The sequence below is a fragment of the Gymnoscopelus microlampas genome (assembly GCF_963454915.1).
Source record: "Gymnoscopelus microlampas genome assembly, chromosome: 8".
In the NCBI taxonomy this organism is placed as follows: domain Eukaryota; kingdom Metazoa; phylum Chordata; class Actinopteri; order Myctophiformes; family Myctophidae; genus Gymnoscopelus; species Gymnoscopelus microlampas.
In genome coordinates this window covers 24,825,256-24,848,716 of record NC_139945.1, presented here as the reverse complement: position 1 = coordinate 24,848,716, position 23,461 = coordinate 24,825,256, and the positions used below count along the sequence as shown (strand labels likewise).

Genomic DNA, 23,461 nt, shown 5'->3' with positions numbered 1-23,461 from the left:
AATCTTAAGATCTATATTTTAATCATAATGTCATCATCGCTGTCGGTGTCGGGCGGAAACCTTCTATGTCCAAAATTAAAACTGCTATACTTTTCAGGGAATGGAAGAAAATAACCAATGGATCCAATGTAGTTAGTTAGTGTTAGGTGATTATTTAATCACTAGCTGCTGTTAATACTTTTCATTGGTTAGATATTTATAAAACCCACACACAGATTTAACCATTTCCAACCTGGTAACCTTATTTTTTTGGACGAGCCATTGTAGGCAAACATTTCAAAAATAGAAAAAAACACACCGTCATACGGCAAAATATAAAATGGGTAATAAGTAATTTATGGAGAAAAAAAATACAATGAAATATTATGAAATATAGAGATACTGTACATGGTTTCTGCTCGACAGCGACAATGTTTATAGACAAGTGACACGTCACACGAGTCGCTTTAGTTTGACGCTGTGACACCTCACACAGACTCTCAGAGAAATTCTCGTTTTCTATGCTGGTCATGCTTTCATTTGTTCCTGTATGATTAACCAAGAACAACATCTTGCCTACTCAGTTTTGCCTCCTTTAGGCCCTCGTGCACGCGTGCACATGTGCCACCATCCCAGTATGTGTTTATGTGCTGACTTTTCCGTCTCTCCATTTCAGAGGGTTTCTTTTTTCTTTTTTTTTCAGGGAGTTGGCTAGTTAACCCATTAAGACCGGGAAAAGCATCTGTCATTTTAGATTTTAACCACTTTAACCATTATCTTATACATTGGCTATTCAAAAAATAGCAGATATACAAGCTCATAGCGTGGCACCGAGTGCTGCACTATGAGCTACAAGCTCTACAAGATATGCAATTTTTTAGAAAAATCATGAAAATGTGTGCACATCTTTTGAATATAATATGTTTTTTAAAGCGAACATTTGTAACTTTGCTTCTGGCGATTCTACAAATGTCACATTCTACAAACAACAGTTTTTGGAAAAAACTCATGTTGGTAAAATCAGTGGTTCTCCAACTTTTTCATGTCAAGGGCCACCAAAATGATATGTATTTGGCCGCGGACCCCCATCTCAAAATAAGTTGTTCCAGGGCAGGGACCCCCAGAAGCAAGGATTTAAAAATGTAAAAAAAAATGTGAAAGATATATATATTCAAAGATTTGCGCACATTTTCCACGATTTTCCAAAAATAGCAGATCTACAATCTCATAACAGGGTACTTGGTGCCGCGCACCATGTATGAGCTTGTAGATCTGCTATTTTTTGAATGGCCGAAGTGTAAAATAATGGTTAAAGTGGTTACACAGATGCGTTCCCGGTTTTAAATGGGTTAAAGCTAGCAGGGTTTTCGGCTGCAGTCTCTGGAACTTATTACAGTCGTACTAGGGCACATGTTCATGAACGGGCCATTCAGCCCCGGCCGCTACACGGCTCTGAATGAGCGCACTGTCGCCAGGAGAAAGGGAGTTAATGTGGGCTAGTTAGCCGTGAGACCTCCCCATTACGGAGGACCGGGTCTACTTAAAGTCTGCGCTCATTCTTAACCACTGTTGTGTACTGATGTGTGTGTGTGTGTGTGTGTGTGTGTGTGTGTGGAATTTTAATGTCTGTCTTTAACATTTTTTATCTATGGGACCGAGCTAAACTAAATGTAATGCCTCAGCTCCTACAATGCCAAGTGCTTGTCAGGGTGGTGGGTCCCCAATTCAAAATTCAAAATGTTCAAATATGATTTTTTTGTGGGTTCACGGACTGAAAAGGTTGAGTACTACTGCATTAGGCCACGGACACCCATTTGGTAATTTAAAAAAAATAGTCACTGTAAAATCCTCATTTTTTTACCATCTCAGAGTTACGGACCCATCAGGGTCCATTTGGACCCCTGGTGGTCCCCGGACGCGACGTTGAGAAACGGTGATCTACGGGTGCATCATCAAGTTACGCTAGCTCCTCGCCTGAAGCTTGTTGGTTTCATTTATGCTGTTCCTCCGTTAGCGACTGCTTTTTACAAGACGCAAAAGAATCGAACTTATCGATTAAAGCCTTTCCGTTCTCTCTGTGCTTAAAGGTAGAGCTCGGCTATAGTTTATTGACCTGTAATGGGATACCCGTAGCTCACACCATCTGCATTTTGATGCATTCTAAATGTGCCTGCATATAGCTGGTCGAACCACACTAATCCATCATTTACTGGAAAACCTCCCTTTTTCCAATATGGCACCGATGTGGTCTGTCGCTCATTTGGTCTCTGCCACCACTCAAGCACTAATCAGACTGGCTTGTAGGAAACAGACCATGGTTGAGATTAGGACAGGATTGTGACAGGCAAGCCATGATCGCTATGAAGACATGACACGCATGTACTCATGCACGCACGCACGCGCGCGCGCGCGCACGCACGCACACACACACACACACACACACACACACACACACACACACACACACACACACACACACACACACACACACACACACACACACACACACACACACACACACACACACACACACACACACACACACACACACACACACACACACACACACACACACACACACACACACACACACACACACACACACACACACACACACACACACGTCTGAAATCTGGGGTGGATGACATTTGACCTGGAAAAGCCTTTAATCTTCTGCTGCAGAAGGCTGATGTTTGATCAGGATTACTACAGTATGTTTACCAGCTATATAGTGTCAGGAGCTGCTATAGAGTAGCACAGTGGTTCTCAACCTTTTTCATTTCAATCATCTCCATTTTGATATGCATTAGGCCACAGAGTCAATTTATATGATACACGTTTCTTTTTTAATCTCTGGGACCCCAATCTACACTGTAACATTACTCTGTGTTAATTTAACTCTGAGAGTGCACAAATTCAACTCCACTTTGGTTCCATTTGTACACTCTCAGTGTTACAGACTCTATTTCTGTACAGTTGAGAGACACGGAGGACCATAGCTTGTCTTTGATTTAGTCTTATTGCAGTAATATTTTGCGATGGACAGTAATGATTTCTCCTGTTTTTCCTTGCAGGTTTCCCAAGAAAGCAAGCAGGTATGGACCTTTTTTATATTTTCCTTGTTTTGAATCCAAGACATAAGCGGTTGGCTACTACTAGAGTTCAAGTGTACACACACGCACGCATGCACGCACACGGCTGCTGCAATGCAACACTGTGATCTTAAGAGTTTGGACTACTCACCTCCCATACACATAACACACACACACACACACACACACACACACACACACACACACACACACACACACACACACACACACACACACACACACACACACACACACGCACACACACACGTAAATGCACTCACTAACACGCACGCACTGTGCGGGACAAAGGGGTCCCTCTTCTATGCACGGCCATCTCTGCCTTCCACAGTGAACAGAACAGAGGCCTTTCACAGTGGTCGGACGGTATCGACAGAGACGAGCCATACATTACCCCGCCGAGGTTCAAGCCGGGGTCCGGCTTTGTGGCACCTCCTCTTGGGAGCGTCCCTTTTTCTTTTTTTTTCCCTCCTCCTTTTCTGCTGGCCCTGGTCTCGTCTCGGGGCACTCGGCTGAACAGCCCTCCACATCCTCTGGCTGTCACATTATACAGTACAGACACACACTCGGCATGATTCATGAACTAGGAGGTCCCCTTCCTTTGCCTCATTATCCTCCATGCCCAAGTGAACAATTGAAGGTTTTGTTTGTCAGCGGTGATTCCCCTCCCTGCTCAGAGGAGAACCTTCAATGTGCTCCAGCATGTGGTAGACACACATACGTACTTAGACATATGTAAGTACACGTACGTATTCTACGTAATGTATGTATACATGTACATAGTAACATTCATACGTGCGTATGTACATACAAACCTATACGTACGTATGTACATACTGTACACATACGTACATACATACAGGGTGGCCATTAGTGTGGCAAGGTGCTGGCTGGCATTGCAATTAAGTTGCCTATAGAAAAGCTACATGCAATTACCACAATACTGCAGGTCAGTGCATTGTGTGGTTGGTTGGTTGATGGAGATGGGGAGTCTTCAGTCATCCTTTTCAGAATTATGACGGTTATTACATAAAGACTATATTGAAATAATGATTTGTAACACACAAGCCAAATAAATACATCACATACTGTAGATTATTTGTAAGACAAGTGGTATATGTTAAGCTTATTCCAAGCTTTCTCTAAATAATCAGCAAATGCCTTGTGATAAAAAATACAAAAAAACATTTCAGTCTCTCTCCATCATTTAACCAAAACAAGTCTGAGTTTTGACACCTATTAAATAATCCTTGACAAAATTCATGATATAAATTCATGACATTAACACAACGTGGGACTCAATTTCACCAATTTCACTGATGTGAGGTCACAATAATTATTTGCTGCTCTTCTGTAACCCCGCTTTAGACCGTTCTCAAGGTACCGGGGCAAGATCCCAGAATGTGCTGTTAACACTTATCCTGTGATGAGAGACTACTTGTTTTTTTCCCTCCTCCAGAACCAGCAGCATTCTCAGTAAAGACCACCCTCCAGACAAGAAGCCCAAAAGTGACAAATCTACACTTCCCTCTAATGAGTTTGACCCTACAGGTAACTTCTCCCTTTCACTCTCTCTGTCTCTCTCTTGCTTACTGTCCAACAACTACTAGCCGCCTTCTCTCTCTCTCTCTCTCTCTCTCTCTCTCTCTCTCTCTCTCTCTCTCTCTCTCTCTCTCCCCCCCCCCCCCCCCCCCACCCATATATATATAACCACACACACAATTATGGTGATAATGATGGATTGTACAACAAGGCACGATGGGATGGTGAAAGGTGGTATGTGTGTATTATGCTTTGTGCTCTCTCTCTCTCTCTCTCTGAAATCTGCACACGTGCGTACATACTCTTCTCCTTGGCCTGTGGTCTGCCCTGGTGATCACAGGGAGACAACGGCGTCAGCGTGAATGGAGCTCACACGCACTCAACTTTTCCATTTCCTTACACATCACTGCTAATGGACTGTCTAATGTGTCTTCATTGTCTGAAACACGGGCGATGGTACTTTGCACCAATCCTTAGCCTCTTTATGCGTCTCTTCTCGGTTAATAGATACAGATGGATTGACCATAGGAACCGTGAACGTGTTTAATGTCCTCATGTGCCGTTTCACATAAATTGGTCCGATATAGATTTTTTTTCCCTCCTTCATATTCAAAGCTGCCGGGTGGCCTTGACGCGCGCTCAAATCTTCAGTGTTTTAAGCCAGAAGTGCATCTATCGCAGGGTGAAATCGGAAGGGCTCAGGAACAGACTAGCTTAAACGCTTGATATGGCGACACTCCTCGTGTTGGTATTTGTCAGTAAATGGGGCAGTGTGACTCGAGGTATGCCCCTGAGAAAGCTGTTGTATTCAAAACAAGAGACCCAGAAAATCCTCTTGGCTGCCTTTCGGGCTTATCTTGGTTTGATGACGCAACAAAACATGGACAAGACGTGTCCCCTGAGCGAGTTACACAAGAGACACGCTCTCTCTATTATTGTGTGTCTGTCTGAAGTCGATCCTTTTATCAGTACGTTGCTTTGAGGTGAAGGGTCTATAGTCAGTAATGTCTGCATCAGCCACAGAGCGAGAAGAAGCCATGTGCTGCTCTTTATTTGATTTAAATCAACCTCCTTCATTCACCCTCATTGGAGTTTTTAATTATTATTTTTGAGACAGGAATCATCTTTGATATCCGATCTCATCCTCTCTCTTGCATGCTCTCATTTTTATTAGTTCACGTCTTTTTATCTGTCCATATTCGGCTGCTGCATGATCTTCAAGCCACCTTCCCCCCACATTGCTCTCCTATAGAACGGCTTATTCTGGCATGATATGACATTTTTAACCACTTGATGAACACAATGAAGCAAAATGTTCTATTACATTTGCTACTCAGTTGTCAAATGTATATTATGTTATGTCATTAATTGTAATTGTATGTATTATGTAGTGTATTTGTGCATTAATCATTTTAGGCTTTAGGCTTCCAGCCTCGCAACAGAGACCAGCTATATATTATAAATGCTATTAATGTTGACATTTGACATGATCTGACAATGTAACCTATATTTCCCTGTAGTGGCTACTGGCTAGACAGTAGACTCTGTGGTTAAGACCTTGCATTCATAGCCCTGTTGTGTCTTCATACAAAACTGAACTAGTTCTCTTTCCGTAGCTGCACTCCTGTCAATCCATCCCATTGCTTTGTTTTGTTTTGCCTATACATTTTAACCCATTAAGAACGCATCTGTGTCACTTAAGATTTCTTTGGCTATTCAAAAATAGCAGATATACAAGCTCATAGCGCGGCACCGAGTGCCGCGCTGTGAGCTTGTAGATCTGCTATTTTTTGAAAAATCTTGAAACATTTTTAACTCATTCACTGCCAGAACTTTTTTTTTTGCGTTTGCCCACTGCCAGAGATTTTTCATTGAAAAAAAAAAAGTACTCAGGAAGCCGAGGTACAGAAGTTTTAAGTTTTAAGTTAACAAGGAAGTGGATGGGAGTCTAGATCTTCGAAAAATCATATCTCCTTGGTCTTTGGGTGAAATTTGACAAAGAAAAAAAAAATAAATTACGTTTTTTACGTCAGTGGCAGTGTTGGTTAATTACGTTAATTACGTCAGTGGCAGGGAATGAGTTAAGAATCGCCTCAGGTCTTAATGGGTTAATTAGTTGACCTTATTAGTTCATTTTTAATATTTCTTATCCCATTATTGTTTTGTTTGTTATTTTTTTTTTCTCCCTTCATGATTTTCTCTTTCCTGTTTTGTTTTGTGTTTGTGCTTCTCCTGTGCTCTGCTCTGGTCTGCTCTGGTCTGCTCTGGTCTGGTCTGGTCTGGTCCGTGGCGGTGTGTGTGCTGTCACTGTGCTGTGTGTGCTGCTTCGTTCTGTGCTGCCCTGCTCTCTGTGCTGGTGGTTGGGGCTGTGGTGGGTGCAGAAGCTCTGGTGGTGCAGAAGAGTGGCAGCTGCAGCAGTGTGCTAGCGGAGGGGAAGCAAGAGTCCTGTGGTAAGATGCTCCTGATAGGACGGCTCGGGTGGTGGTATGACGGCTGCAGTCATATATATATATATAAGACAACTTAAGACCGTGTGTTGGGGATGTGTGTGTGTGTGTGTTGGGGTGTGTTTTCCCCAGTGGTGAAAAAGAAAAGTATCAATACTGCAATGTAGAAGTACTCCGTTACAAGCAATAGTCCGGAATTCAAAATTTACTTGATTAAAAGTACAAAATCATTGTTATTATCAAAATGTGCTTTAAGTACCAAAAGTACTAAAATGTTTGAAAATAGCAGATCTACAAGCTCACAACGCGTCGCGACGCGTTGTGAGCTTGTCCATCTGCTATTTTCAAATAGCCTAGGTGTGAAATGGGGCTAAAGTGATTAATGTATGTTTTATAATGTAATAAACTATATCTGCAAAGTAACTAGTAACTAAAGTTTAATAATTAAATAATTGTAGTGGATAAAAGTACAATATTTGCTTAAGTAAATGTACTTAGTTACTTTCCACCACTGTGTGACGGCTGCAGTCATGTAAGACCACTTTAGACCGTGTGTTGGGTGTGTCTGGGGGTGTGTTTTCCCCAAACAGAGCAATGATACCGACACGGTCAAATCCAGAGGAATTGTCGTTATTTATTTATTTATCCCACTGTTTCTCAACGTCCATTCCGGATGAACCCTTTTTTACGGGTCTGTAACTTTGAGAGGTATACAAATGGAAGCATTTAGTATCTTTGGGACCCCAATCTACACTGTAAAATTCCTCCTGGTAGTACCCGGACTGGATGCTGGGAACCAGTGATTTATCCTGTTCTTGTTTGTATTAAATAAATAACTAAAATGGTAGATGGTACCTTCATCCAAAGCACTTTACAATGTGCATTGCCACATTCATTCACACTCTGGCGGTGGAGAAGAAACCGTGCAAGGATTCCAAGGGGCCACTCTACCTCCTGAGGCACTGCTGCTCGATTATGCCTGGTTCATATAATACTTATTTATGATAATAGTAGATTTACAAGCTCACAACTGTGATGCGTTGTGAGCTTGTTGAACTGTTATAAATGGTTGAACTATTTTTGGTGCTCGACACCGGTGTGCAACTAAGTACAACCTGAGGTTTTATTGTGGCCATGCAGCGAGCTTTCATTCAACAGAGTCAGACGGCCTCAAACAATATGAAAGGCACGCTATAAGACCATTCCCACCGGTGTTTTATTATGCATCTTATCCCATTTACCGAATTTGAGGGTGCAAATCACTCAGTCATGCAACCAATCGATCAAAGTCTTTAATACTGTATATCAGAATTGCCCAACTTACCCAAAGCCACTTGGCAGAGGGACCGTTCTGCTATGAGGTTTTGTAATACAATTTTTTTGGTAGCATTTCCTGGATACAAGACCCCAAAAAATAGCAGATCTACAAGCTCAATAGCTCATAGAGCTAAACCGTTATTAATGGGTTACAAACTCCAAACTTCTCAACACTGCTTCGCACAATTGGCTAAGGAGTATTTATTTACTTTTACATTTACTTGTGATCATAGTAGGCTTACAATCTATTTCAGAAAACTATAGATAGAAGGCCTCGATCAGGAAACAATTCTTTATATTGTGTTTTAAAATGATTGGGGACTTATTATTATATAGAGGTTATTTTAAACTTGCATTACAAAGATCTTGGCCAAATTATTCCATTATGTGCCTCTAGGTGAATCTATAACTCAATTTATCCTTACACTTTATACTTTTTTTTAAAGCAACACCGTCGTACTAAGGCATACAAATTAAGCGTACTGTATATGTACACTGTATGTTGTTTTTAGTAGGTCAACTTCTGCCCTTGGGTCCACATCCTTGTATTCCATTGCACAAGTGCTGACCTAGGATCAGTTCTAACCTGTAAATAATGCATTAGTGTAGATAAGACACGCCTGATCAGCGATCAGCTCCCACTCGAGATGGTGATGGCAGATAGCTGACCTCGACCTGCACCAACCTGTTTAGCATAACACTGCAAATAATCCTGAATGTTAATGTTGCTCTGAGACACAGAACAAAAAGGACCCATAACAATGGACAACCTTTAAATTAACTATATCCACGTAAAAAGTGTTACTTTATGGTAGCATGCTGAGATGAGCAATTGTTTACAGTCTCTGGGCTGCTGCCTAAACTGATTCATAATCTTGACAGCAAATGTCATAGTATTTTGAATAAAATTACATTTCGTTTTAGTCCTATTTTAGTCATCTGAAAAGTTTTAGTTTTAGTCTAGTTTTAGTCGACTAAATATCATACGTTTTTAGTCGACTAAATGTACAGTTGATTTAGTCGACTAAATGTATTTTGGTGTCTACAAGCTCACAACACGTCGCAGCGCGACACGTTGTGAGCTATTTTCAGAGCACAACACCCGAGCGCAACCAAACATAAAATGAGTTCTACTGGATCTCTTCTCCACTAGTCCCTCCTTGACATTTGAGTCTAGTTTTTATTTGTTGACGAAATTGTCCATACATTAGTTTTAGTCACCATAGCTTAGTTTTTATTTAGTGTTTTTAATGTAGTTTTCGTCAGTGATAAAAGGTAGTCGACGAACACATTTTGTCACAGTTTTAGTCGACGAAATGAACCCTGGACCTCCCTCCCCCCCACCTCCTCCCCTCTCTCCGTTTTTCCCTGCCCCCAGCCCCAAGCTTTACAGTTCCCATCCCCCCGTCCCCCTCACCACCCCCCTAGCCGGAGAGATTTAGCCTCTTGTTCCGTTCAGGCTCCAACCCCCCACCCCAACAACAACTCAAATCCCCTTTAGCTTCTCCTACAAACACCTCTGTTTGACATCACACTTGCTGGGGAGACCTTTGGACATGCAGCAAGAACCAGCTTGATTCATGGGTCACCGCCTCACACGCACAGGAAAAGCCCTCAGTGTCCCATTTAACCCCCCAGAGTGTATACAAATGTAAAACATTTTTAGAGGTGTCAGACACTGTTATGTAGGGTGATTATATTTGCAAAAACCCAAACCGGGACCCAATACTCATTTAACCCATTAAGACCTGAGGCCCATTCTACAAATGTCTTCTAAATCCTAACAGTTTTCTGAAATACTTATGTTGCTATAATATCAGTGCAACTTTTTCATGTCAAAATTATATGTATTTGGCCGTGGACCCCCATCTCAAAATATTTAGTTCCAGGGACCCCCAGAAGCAAAGATAATAGATTTGAGTTACAAATATATACATTCAAAGATTTGCACAAATGTTCTTGATCTTTCGAAAATAGCTAATCTACAAGCTCATAGTGCGGCACCCGGTGCCGTGCTATGAGCTTTTATATCTCCTACTTTTGAATAGCCAAAGTATAAAATAATGGTTAAAGTGGTTAAAATCTAAAATGACAGATGCTTTCCTGGTCTTAATGGGTTAAATTGGATTTAAAGAATGTTTTTTGTGCCTTTTTAAAAAAAAACATTTTTCACCTGCAGCTTATTTTTGCGCTTAGCATTCCTAGTGACTGCACCTTTCAACAGAACAGAACATGATAAACCTCTATGTATAACAATTTGGTAGGGCGTGTTGAAAACCGGGACATTTGAGTGTTTTAGAGATCTTTGTCGACCAAACTGCCAGGTCAAGCATCCTCCAGATCTAAACACCCTTCTGCTCACAATAGAGCGCACGCATCTTTATATCCTTTTTTTCATTTTATGGGGTCACATCTCCTGCACATATTGTACTTTGCATTATGTATGTACTGAACACTGTATATCCCTGTTGCTCATTTGTTACAGGAGAGCAAAAAAAAAAACTTCCGCAAAGGATTTTGGTCAAAAATGACTTACGAATCCTCAAATACTTCACCTAAAAGTCAGAGCTGAAATCAGCATGCAAATATGATTAAAAAGCATAATCAACTTATGTTGGTCCTCCATTATTTTATCACATGACATGATTTTTTGTTAATCCACTTAGCGTTACAATATTATTCCCTTTCTCTGAGTTAAATTGACACTGAGGATTTATCTGTGCAGAGAGAGACTGAATAAAAAAATACAGTCTGTTTTTACGGCCTGATTTGAAAAAAATAGAACATACTATTTTTGAGGTGATTCATTGAGGGGAGCTTTATTTCAGTCTGCCTTTGTAAACACGGGTCATTTTAGCCTTTGGAAAGGAAACGTTTTCAGCTAATTCTGTTTAAATTTCCACATTTGTCTCTAACTCTGGTCTATTAGGCTCTGGTCTGTTCTTGTCAGTCTATTCAAACCATTGGCCAGACATCAGATAAACCCTAATCTCAACCAGTCTACCTCTTTAGTCATTGTGATGAAACATCACAAAGAACCAGAAAAGTAACTTTCCTCCTTCTGTCACAGGCCCCGTCAAAACACTCAGTAACTCTGAGATTTTAATGGATTCAGAGTGTCGATTTTCACACAGAAAATGCACGCTTGACCAATAACCTTCAAATGTTTGATTTAAAAAATATATTAAAAATCTACCCAGCACAGTAGGTAAGCAGTGACATAAAATCGATAAACAGAGCAGATAAACACAATAACATAAATGATGGACTCAATCAACATTGTGGGCCTCCCTCCATCCAGCCAACCTTGGGAACCAGTGCTCTGTGCTGGTCAGTCTGCATATGGAAGACATATGCCAGTCTGCATATGGAAGATATGACAGTCTGCTTGTGGAAGATATGTCAGTCTGCATATGGAAGACATGATTACATTGACATCAGACTGCAAGAGCATGCGTCATGTTCACTGACCTGATCGATGAATCCATTCCCTCCCATCTCCCTCTCTTCTATGAATACAAATGTCATCTGCATGGCCTCATAATAACAAGACCTGATCCTGCTTAAGCCTAATTTATACTCCGTAGTATGACAGTGTTGCTTGCCAAAAAGAGCTGATCTTCAAGGTAACTATACATTCCTTCCGACAAGCAACACCCTCATTCAGTGGATTGTACATTAGGCTTTACTTTCTGGATAGGTATTATTATATATTTTATATATTTTTATATATCTTGACTGGAGAACAAATGATAGGAAGTTTAGAACTGTAAGGTTTACTATAGTAAACGCTGCAAACCGTATGACACAATCAGCACTTCCGACAGATGCAACTTTTGCATCTGGAAGTCGCCAGTCACTGCTGTTATCGATTTAGAAACGGTCCAAAGATCCAGTCAATGCTCCAGATTAGAATAGTAAGACATTGTTTATTGTTCCAAGAGGTTATAAGTCGGTGAAACGGCTTCAGTGGGTTTTAAGTACACTTTTGTAAAAGTTGCATCTTGGTCTCATTAAAGATGTTGTCATGTCTCTCTCTCTCCTTGCCCCCAAATCCCCCTCACCCCTCTGACTGTCTCTGTCTCTCTCTCAGGTCTGGTCCAGCGATGTGTTATCATCCAGAAAGATGTAAATGGCTTTGGGCTCACTGTCAGCGGTGACAACCCAGTGTTTGTGCAGCTCGTCAAAGAAGGTAAGCTGGAGCCACATCCTGTCCCAGAGAGGAGGAGGAGGATGATGATGATGATGAGGAGGAGATGATGTAGTTAAACCCCATGCCTGCTCTTCCAAATATCACCAGATGGTTGTATCCAGAGCATGTCTGGCTGCTAGCTGGACAGTAGTGTCACACAGGGGGATCATTATCACTGCTTCTGGCCTGAGAAGTCGTAATAATAGAGATGTAGTGTCCTTGCAGCGGACACTGATATCTAACTGTCACCACATATGGGGACTCTGAATTCACACACACATGTAACAGTAATTGGGACTCTGGAGTGCTGCAGTGCATGTTGGGGGAAGGAAAACCACACGTGTCAGGCGTTTGTGGCACTTATTTAGAGGATTCAACACTGAAGCCTTTGACTCGACTACATTTTTCATCTTCAGCAGTTGGAGTTGTTCTTTTAGCTTTTGCCTTGTCATTTTGCCTTTTAACAACTTAACCACATGAACCCCAGCATGCCTATTCTGGGCGGGCATGTCATAATTCGGCGAAAATAGCCGATCTACTAACTTGTAGATTGGCTATTTCCGGCCAAGGGATTGAAAAAAAGGAGGGGAACCAAGTATAGACCCCTGGGGGACCCCGGTCAACGAAAGTATATAGGGTTTAAGTGGTTAAGCTCTATATACTTTGGTCGTACAACAAATGGTCACACTTTGCCTCCATATGATGAACCAAAACCTAAATGACAACGTATGGACGGCAGGTAGGACATTGCGTGACGGCTCTGTCAGGTTACACCTCATGTGTTCAGGTGCAGGTGTGCTGACGCTAGGGTTCCTCCACAGTCTTAGATCTCATAATAACCCGTCTCAGTCCTAAATCCCTTTGTTTGGGGTGGAGCTGGGAAATGGGTCCTTCTCGTAATATAACCACTGTTATGGTCTATCATAAATGGTAGTCAAACGGTTGCTTGGCAGCGTCTTCATACTATATGTGGTCAGACTATATAGTGTGGCATAATATGAACCACATTAGCCTGCCTTTTCCCCTCCAATCCACTTTTTTTCTTAAGTCTCTCCTTTTCACCTCCCTGTTCGGTTTTGGATCATGTTGTCCTCTGTGTGTTTGCCAGATGGGGCTGCAATGCGGGCAGGAGTTCAGACAGGCGACAGGATTATCAAGGTACTGTGTTCATCTGCCTCCATATTCTAAAAGTGCAAACGTCACAGCTTTTTAGTCCAAAGGCTGACAGCTAGCCTCTATGCTGCCACCTTCTGGTAAACAATAGAACACTATAGACAGCTCTAGACACTGTGTGTGTGTGTGTGTGTGTGTGTGCGTGTGCGCGCATGTTTGTATTACTTGTACGTGGGGATCCAAAAATCCCCACAAGGATGGTAAGACCTACTAAAATTGACCTTGTGGGGACATTTTCTGGTCCACTGGGTTACCACGCTAACCTTCCATGGCTAAGAATTATTTATTTTTTAGAGGTATGGTTACAATTAGTTCAAGATTCAGGTTGGGGTTAGGATTATACGTTTAGGGGGATAGGGTTTTGAATGAAAATTTGCTTCAGAGGGGTCACCACAGGGATATAAATACAAATGTGTGTGTGCATAATATGTAAATGGTATTTGAATATAACTGCACTGGGGATATTTTAATCACATTTTTTTCTCATAAATGGCCTATTGTCTTCTTCCAGGTTAACGGGACCCTAGTAACACATTCTAACCATGTTGAAGTGGTGAAGCTCATCAAATGTAAGGCTGACTCTGTGCTGCTGAGTGTTTTGACTGAAGAAATAATTCGTAATCGTAAATATGCATGCCGTTAAGAAAAGCTTGAGAAATATACGTTTGCCTCTTGGCGTGCACTAAGGCCCCTTGCTGTCTCTTTATGGTTCCTACAGCGGGCTCTTATGTGGCCCTCACAGTGTTGGGGCGGCCTCCCGGGCTGGCCCAGATCCCTCTGTCAGAGGCAGAGTCTGAGATGCTGGGAGTCAGCATCTCCTCCCCCGGCTCGCCAGCAGCAGAGCGGCCCTACAGTCCCCTAGACCGCGTCTCCTCCTCGCTGTCGCCTTGGGTACTGACAATTTATTAGTATAGTAGCATATCGTATCATTATTTTGTGTGCCCTTCATCTGCTGTGTCATTCTTATATTTCATATGTCTCCTGTGATATTGGCTTTAAGTCCTATTTTGTTATTTGACAAATAATAGCGACAGATAACAGCGAATTGCCGTATTTTTGGAATTGTTAAACATCTCAATAGAAACATGATTTTTTTTTTAAATTTGCCCAAAATACAGACGCCAGGGTTAATGTGGCCACTTTCTTTCTGTCACAGGATGAGTTCAGCAGTTTCCACAACCAGAAAGGTGACATCTTGAAGTTGCAGGTAAGGAAATAATCATTGTATATTTTATTATCGTAGTTTTCCTGAGACGATGCTTGCGGTGTTTTCCGTTGGAGAATGTTGTTATCTGTGTTGAAAATGGTCTCGTCTTTAAATAGACCGCAGTTTGACATAGAGAGCCAAGTAATGTGTCTCATTTGATAAGACAACTGTCTTTCCTGTGGGTCTGAAGAGACTGTAGCTGGGTTTTTCTGTCTAATACACACTGGCACTCATAATACTAGTTATACTTAACACCCCCGCCTCCCCAGGCAATTTCACTTCCTCTTCCCCTCCAAATGTCTCATAAGACCAAACCGCATAAGAGATGTGGTTTTGTCAGACTGCTATGGCAACCAGGTCGTCTACTAACAAAGACGATGTAAAGTCTAGCTTATACTCTGTTGTGTTCGGCAAGCGACACAGTCGTGCAACGGCGCATAGTTTGAACTTAAGTTGGTTAGTTGGTGTGTAGAGCTACAGAGGCAGTTGAGACGTCAGCCAAGAAGTGGTATCGTCATCCAGGTCAATAAGGACGCTGACTGACTGCATGTGGGGATTTGCAGATCGGACGTTCGTCGACGGTACGCTTGTCTGTGGTTTCCCGCTGTCACAGAGATCAGTGGCAGACACTCCAGTCATACGTAGAGTTGGGTTTTTGCAACCTAAGAGCGAAGTCCGTTGAGGTTGAGCCAGGCATGTATGGCATGTAATGTAATGTAGGTCCCATCCAGGAGGATTGCTTGAGCGAGAGTCGATATATTAATATGGACGTTGAAGTGGACCATTGTTTGTTCCAGGAATCAAGGATCCAACCAGGGTGTGGAGGGCTTGTGGTAAGGAGTCTCCTAGCTTTGGTAGTAAAGCCCGACACTTGCCAGATTTTTGGATCCGATTTTGGAGAGTCGGAAGAAGATAAAAAGATAAATCTTGAAATCAATTTGGTTAACTTAAATTTGAGGTTTATATTTGAGGACATTTAACCTCTAAGCAAACAAATGTAAAGGGAAGAAAACACACGTTGCTAGATATTGTTTTTTAATTATATTAAACTTGAATCTATGAAAAGAACATTTAACTTTAATTATGCAACACTTAAGCCCTATTACAAATACAAACATTACCGATCAAATATTTTAGGACATTTTGAAAAGGTTAAAAGTCGGTACACATCGGCTGCATAATTGCCGATATCAATGTCATCACAAATAGTCAAATGGCTGACATGTCGGCCAAACCGACATATCGGTTGGGCTCTATTTGAGTGTAAGGGTACGTTCGGTTATAAGGCACTGAGCGCCATGAGCTTTAACTTGAGCGTTGTTACGTTGAGAGGGTCCTCTATCTGCAGTGGAAAACTAAGCAAAGCATGTAGAGTGGAGTGGAGTTGCAACGGTACCATCCAATGTAAAAACGCCATTACTTATGATGCTTCTGGAATCAATGTATAGCACTACAGGTTACCACCGGAAAACATTTAAACAGCTGAAAAATACTTAAAACTTTTCTCAAATTGTCTTTGTCCATGTCACCAATTCCAACCTGTCACTTGACGTGCAGGCCATGAAGGAAGAATACAGCAGGAACCCCTCCCCCAAACTACTGAAAGACATCCAGGAAGCTAAGAAACACATTCCCCAGCTGCACGGCCAGCTCTTTAAAGCCACTGGAACCGCACAGGTAAACTCCCAAGGACCAGTTGACCCTGTAGTGTCATGTCCATAAAGATCTTGTCTCCAAAATGACACATTCTATCCCCCACTTGCTTTGCAAGAGTCTAACTAGGACTTGATAATGTGTCTGTAGACAAACAAAAAAATAATCCTAATCCTAATCCCATCCCATCAGGCTTTCCCCTTTGTGTCTGTGTGCGAGTTTATTTATTTATTTATTACATGTAACCGTCAGATGCACGCACACACAGCAGCCTAACCATTAGGGGGTCACCCGCCCCCCCGAGGCCCTTCAAAAACGCATTGGAGCAAAAATTGGAGCGGACCTGCATTGTGGGGTGATGAAATTATGAAACATGGGGACAAAATGGATTCGAACTGACGTTGACTAATGTCAGACTTTTGTCTGCATTCGTCATTGTAGACAGTTGAGAATATTGTGACTTTTAAAAACGTGGGTATGCCACTTTTGATACTTTTGTGTGACGCTGTAGTATGATTAAGTAGGGCGTTAATTTACGAAAAATATGGAGATAATAGGTTTATTCCCGACAGCAACAATATATAAATTATATCTCTGGGACCCCAATCTCTGCTATAAATCCTCGGTGTTAATTTAACTCTGACAGTATACACATGGAACCAAATTACGGGTCATTTGGACCCCATGGTGGTCCCTGGACCCAACGTTTAGAAACGGCGGACGACTACATTCAAAGCTAAACGACAACACGTTGGAAGAAGAATCGTTGGCTTGCCAGCGTAGTTTGACAGTTCAAGTCTTTGCTAAAGCATTGAAATATTGACTGGATGTACGTTTCTGCTCACAAGTGGTAACTCTGCGGTTGTCTGTATGATTTCCCAGGATGCTGCTCCAGTGGGAGATGGAGATGATGGTAGCATGTTTGAGACAGAGCACACTCCTTCATCTAAAGGGGACAACAGCACAGACGTGTCCTGGAGCAGTTCTCCTGTACGTTAAAACCACCAACATCACACCCAGGGTGTCCGTTAAATAGTCTTAAATTCATATTTATAAAAAAATAAAATACTTGACTACGCGGTGTGACTCAGTTTTGCCAACTGATACACAGAAAGAAAACCAAACAATATAAAAAACATATTTTCAGCACCGGGCAAGAGTTCCCAGGTGTTTCTACGTTACAAGGCCAGGTTCTACAGTAGAACTGTCAGATTCTGACGACTGACGAGATGACTTGTTTCTTTCTGCTTCAGTCGGATTCAGTGAAGCAACGTAAACAATCTGTTATCGGTTCAAAATACCTTTTTCTGTAAATAAGGAAGTAGGGACAGACAACATGCAGGAAGAGATTTATATGCGACTATAAATGTTTATGAGAGTGGAATAAGAAATACATTCACAAACATTTGGCTACAGTATGCACAAATTATGCATATTTTCCTTTCCAGGTTTTCATAGCAAGTTTGGTCATAAATGTAATTCTAGGTGGCATTAAAATGTCTTAAAGTCCTGAATGTAACTTGCTGATACCTGCAGACACCCTGCTCACCACCTAACAGTGCAACTGAATTGACCCCTGATGTTTACCCTTAAAGCCCCTTCAGTGGTTTCATGGTTTCCTATATCAACGTGTAGTGCTATACATTGATTCCAGTGTCACCATGAAGTATTTATGACAAATAAAATGAAACATCCTTTTGAAGCGATTCTTTTTTTGGCTAAGTGGCGTACATACTAGATGGAGATGGGGATTGACGTACATCGGGGGTGAGGGACTGGTATGTTCTTTACGTCATTCATAGTATGACACGTTTCTTATGCGTGATTAGGGCCAAGAGGCTATTCATCCTCCAGAGGGAAGCAGTGAACGTACGTCAGGTTAAGCTCAGAGCTCAACCTGACGGATGATATAATCGACGGACAAACCCCCCATCCCCCCTCCCCTTTTTGGTCTCCCCCTCCGGTCAGGGTAAAAAAACAGGAAGTAAAATGAAACAGATTCGATGGGTAGAAGACTGTATAGCAGAATGAAAAATACTGGCCGAGTCACATTTGCACATACAAGGAACGGCACTTGCTGTCTAAAAACGACACAAGCAAACAAAAACAGATGAGATCATTAGATTTACACGATACTTAAAATAACTATAGTGAAATCACTGACATCTACTGTCATTATAGCTCTTAATATAGACAGAGGTCCAGACAACACCATCGCTGCAGTGAAAGATGTCATTACTGTCCCTCCATTCTTATGTTTCTCTTCCAGAATGTTGCCTTGTGATGCCCGCGTTCCACACATTACATTCCTTCCTTATAGTTTGCTGACTGCCGGCGTAAACGTTAAATTGTCTTCAATCCTCCTCCCCTGCAGCTTTCTCGCGGTTTTGGCCTGGGGTCTCCTGAGGGCCTTTACCAAAGAGATTCGTCCTGTCCCAGCCCAAAGAGCACGCCCAGGGACAGCTTCAACTCCTGTCACTCCCCAGAGGCGGAGGACGCCACTGACCTGGTAAACGTTAACCACATGGCGGCCTATAGCGTCCCTGTTCTGATGTTCCGAGCATGTCATAAGACAAGGGTCTTTTCAAGCCGCGACCCCCCCCCCCCCCCCCCCCAAATTAATCATTTGAACTGGGGCCCTGCCCTGACAAGCACCTGGAATTGTAGGCATTACATTTAGTTTGACTCGGTTCCACAGATAGATACGCATTGTGAAAATAGCCGAACGACAAGCTCACAACCCCTCGCACTGCGAGGCGTTCTGAGCTTGTAGATCAGCTATTTTCACAATGTTTGCCTCTTTCTTACGTAGTATTTGACAATTTGGCCAACTTGGTATTAAAAAGGTCTTAAAGGTCATTAAATTGTAATGTGCAGATGCAGATACCCTGTATACACTTATGCTGTATGTTGATTTGTTTACTGTTGAGTGAGAAAACAATGTTGATAAAATAATTTTGGACTAGGTTAAACGCCTCAATCGGCAATTTCTTCAACTGGCTGGCTGTAATGGCTACCAAAACATTATAATTATTTTACATATTTTGCTTGTTTATGAAACACATGACAGCGTTAGTGTGAGGGGGGCTTTATAGTCGTGAGCTTTTATTTTGCTTTAAGCCATGCACGTTTTCTCCCCAGGACTCTCTGTCCCCCACCACGGTCAGCAGCCCCTCGTCCTCATCTCGAATCGTATCGCAGACGCAGATCATCGGTGCCGAGGACGATTATTTTGATTCGGACCACGAGCAGGTAATTTAACACAGGGAAATTGATGACTTTCATACGATAATTTAAAAGCTGCCACCAGATCAGTAAAAAATTTAAATTATTTCTTTAACCACATTAACCCAATAAGACCGGGAAAGCATGTCATTTTAGATTTTTTGCTAAAAAGCATTATTTTATACTTTGGCTATTCAAAAATAGCGGATATACAACCTCATAAGCTTGTAGATCTGCTATTTTGGAAAGATTTTTGAATATATATATTATATATATATATATATATATATATATATATATATATATATATATATATATATATTATTTTAAATCCGTGGCCAAATCCATATAATTTTGGGGGTCCTTGACATGAAAAAGTTTGAGAACCACTGACATAGACATTTCAAAATTGTACAATTTGAGTGAGCTTGTAGATCTGCTTGTAGATCAGCTCTTCATTATTTTCCGTGTGACAAATTATATATGGCTTAAAGTCATGTAAACCCTACATACTTCGTTGACCGGAACCCCCCTGGGATCTATACCAGGCCTCGTCCTTTTTTCGGTCTGCACCAAATATCGTCCGTGAAAATAGCTCGATCTCCAACCTCGCAGCACATCGCCACACGATGCGTTGTGAGCTTGTATATCGGCTATTTCCCCGAACGTTCAGCCCCAGAATAGGGACACTCAAGTGGTTAAGTGTTCAATTAGTAATTCTACTCGACACAATTAGAATTTACAGTTTAAGCATTTAGCAGACACTCTAGTCCAGTGTTCTTATCTAGCGCTCTCTGCTTTGAGAACGAGGTCCAGACAAGATTTAGGCAAAGTGCGCTGACTGACCGAAAGGTCAGCAAGTGAGTGTTCTGTAAACGGTTTTATTTTCCATGTGTTGCAGACAAACGGCCAGTGTAGCAGTTTCCAAAGCATCGAGCTGCTCAAGTCTCGTCCTGCACACCTGGCGGCTTTCCTGCATCATGTTATCACACAGTTTGACCCTGCTCCACTGGTAAAAACACTGTCCTCTTAACATGATTAGTTATTAGGGATGCATCGATTAATTGGCCGAATATCGGTATGGTCGATACTCACGTGTTGAGTATCGAGCGATGTATTTGCAAATAAGATCACCGATGCCAGTGGCCGACGTTTCAGAATCAGCGTCAACTGAATCATAATCAAATGTAGCTGTTTCATAAATCTGCATAATTGAATTTGTGCTTGTGTCTTAAAAGATAATGTGATGATAATGTGAAGATTTATTTTATTCCAAATTGTTACTTTAAAACATCGGTGCATCCCTATTACTTATACAGTCTTAAAGTCGAAATGTTGGTATGTTTCTGATCAATGTTTGCATCCTTAGCTGTGCTACCTCTACGCTGACCTGTACAAACAGACCAACTCCAAAGAGACCAGACGGGTGTTCATGGACCTTCACACCTTCTTTATTGACCGGGGGGCGGTGAGTACACTTCCTTATGCAGATCTGTGTTTTTCACTGTTTGCAACATTTGAAGTTACATATCGTCGCTGTCCGGCAGAAACCTCTCATCTGCATATTTTGACTCTTTGTGTTTTTTCGTAAATGAACGCCCTACTTGGTGATACTACAGCGTCACACAAAAGCATCAAAGGTAGCAGATCCACAAGCTCAAAACGTGTCGCTACGCGCCGCGTTTCGAGCTTGTGGATCTGCTACCTTTGATCTGCTATTTTTTTATTTGAATCCTGAAAAGTAACAGTTTTGGACATATGAAGTTTCCACCCGACAGAGACGATATAATAAGCTCTTCACTGGACCTGTAGAGTGTTGCGTCGCTTTACTTTTAAAACCGCAAGCTTTCTTGTCCTACCCGGAATCTGAACCCGGATCCGATGCGTGATGATACTGAAAGACGGTTTTAGGCGGAGGTTATATTGCATTTTGAGCTTCATGCAATACCACTTGTCAACCAGTAGTAGTCATACCCGATCACAGGATATACATTTCTCAATAGAAGAGCAGGTTGATCAACCACAACCACCGCAAGTTACCGTAGTTGAATTGTATTAATATACTCTACCATACAGATTGGTCACAATTACCTTTATTTCAACAACAAAAAAAATCTTCTGGATTGTATCTTCGAATGGTCAATTATATATGACTTCAGTCACTTCTGAGAGTATTCGTTGCTGTCCGGCAGAAACCAGCTAACTCCATTTTTACGCTTTTGCATTTTCTTCCATAAATCAGTGCTATTGAACACCCTTTACGTCTGTGTGTTGGTAAAAAAATATATATTGAACCAATGAAAAGCATTAAAAAGCACTACTGACAAAAGCAGCTAACTCCATTGGATCCTCACACTTTCTGCTAAACCAGCTAACTCCATCAAAGGGGGTGGAGTTAGCTGTTTTTGCTGACTCCAGGATCCACCCCCTTTTGACCTCCAACCTCATTGAGAGCTTGGAGGTCCATTTAGCTGTTCTTATCAATGATGAACAAAACCTCCTAACTCCACTTTTTTTTTTTTTTTTTTTTCCTGAAAAATGAACATTTTGGAGTTTGGAATTTTGGTGGTTTCTGCCGGACAGCAGAGATATGTTGCTGAAACTAAATCTTCTTTCTGTTGTACAGAATTTAAAAGTTGCTGTTCCCGAATGCATCTCTGCTGATCTTGGTGAGTATGTTTGGTCACACTTTCACCACTCTTGGTTTTGTTTTTGATATATAGTACTATAATGTTGTTCTCTGAGCCATTGTGTTGGCTGTGATTATTAGACTTTTGGACAACATCGGTATCAGTAAAATAAATGCCACCAAAGTGACCCAATTCTTTAACCACTTTCAACCTGACATCCCTATTTGGGCATGTCATTATATGTGAAAGGTCTGGCATCTGTCGGGCTCTGATTTTGTAGACATCATGAAACAGTGTGTGTGCGCGTGTGCATTGACAGACCGCCGGCGGACAGAGTTGATCCCAGAGGAAATAAACAGACAACATGTTCAGACACTGCAGGACTCTCTCCTCGTCGACATCCAGAAGAACCTGGAGGACTTCAGGTAAACTTCTTAATTTGAGTTGCGACAGTTATCCTTGTCATTTCACTGATCTGCAGCAGCCTCCTCTCAAGGGCTCACGCATAACTCTCACAGACGTGTTCAGGCGTGCCCGCCTAGCCAGCCAGCCGGGCCTGGTCCACCCACTGCTGTTTAGCCGCTTGTCTTTTTTAAAGGTGTCGTCAATTTGGGCTGTGACTTGTCTGTGCATCAGAGTTATTATAGTTAACTAAAACTAATGAAATGAACACTAGAATAGGAAACAAAACTGCATTTTAGTTAACTAAAATAGAAATGTATATATACCTGAAACTGCAGTGTGTTTACAAAACTAACTAAAATCGAGAAAATGTCCTTGGTTTTTGTCAGTATCCAATATTTGTCAGTATCCAATATTTTTTTATATTGGATTAGTTTTTGGGGGTTTTAGTCTTGCCCCTGACTACCCAATATTACAATAAAAAACTAAAAGTGACACAAACTAATACAAACTAAACTAAAACTAAGCCTTTTCACAAAATAAAAACCTTAACTAAAATAGCAAACCCGCTAATTAAAACTGAA

The 23,461-nt window shown here is 41.6% G+C and overlaps 1 protein-coding gene across 7 annotated transcripts in view; it reads left to right on the top strand.

The window, feature by feature from the left end:
• The window catches only part of arhgef12a (Rho guanine nucleotide exchange factor (GEF) 12a), a 59,528-nt gene that overhangs the window by 14,341 nt on the left and 21,726 nt on the right, over nucleotides 1-23,461 (top strand). For 2 of the 7 annotated variants that reach the window (XM_084065063.1, XM_084065062.1), the window contains exons 2-17: nucleotides 3,054-3,074; nucleotides 4,549-4,640; nucleotides 7,013-7,081; nucleotides 12,489-12,587; nucleotides 13,696-13,745; nucleotides 14,272-14,329; nucleotides 14,479-14,651; nucleotides 14,917-14,967; nucleotides 16,525-16,644; nucleotides 17,503-17,610; nucleotides 18,995-19,129; nucleotides 19,762-19,872; nucleotides 20,747-20,857; nucleotides 21,215-21,313; nucleotides 22,472-22,514; nucleotides 22,795-22,900. In XM_084065063.1, coding sequence (XP_083921189.1) covers nucleotides 3,054-3,074; nucleotides 4,549-4,640; nucleotides 7,013-7,081; nucleotides 12,489-12,587; nucleotides 13,696-13,745; nucleotides 14,272-14,329; nucleotides 14,479-14,651; nucleotides 14,917-14,967; nucleotides 16,525-16,644; nucleotides 17,503-17,610; nucleotides 18,995-19,129; nucleotides 19,762-19,872; nucleotides 20,747-20,857; nucleotides 21,215-21,313; nucleotides 22,472-22,514; nucleotides 22,795-22,900 — 1,446 coding nt within the window. Of the gene's footprint in view, nucleotides 1-3,053; nucleotides 3,075-4,548; nucleotides 4,641-7,012; nucleotides 7,082-12,488; nucleotides 12,588-13,695; nucleotides 13,746-14,271; nucleotides 14,330-14,478; nucleotides 14,652-14,916; nucleotides 14,968-15,499; nucleotides 15,801-16,524; nucleotides 16,645-17,502; nucleotides 17,611-18,994; nucleotides 19,130-19,761; nucleotides 19,873-20,746; nucleotides 20,858-21,214; nucleotides 21,314-22,471; nucleotides 22,515-22,794; nucleotides 22,901-23,461 lie in introns of those variants that run through there. The other 5 variants (XM_084065064.1, XM_084065066.1, XM_084065065.1 and 2 more) reach the window with 5 other exon arrangements.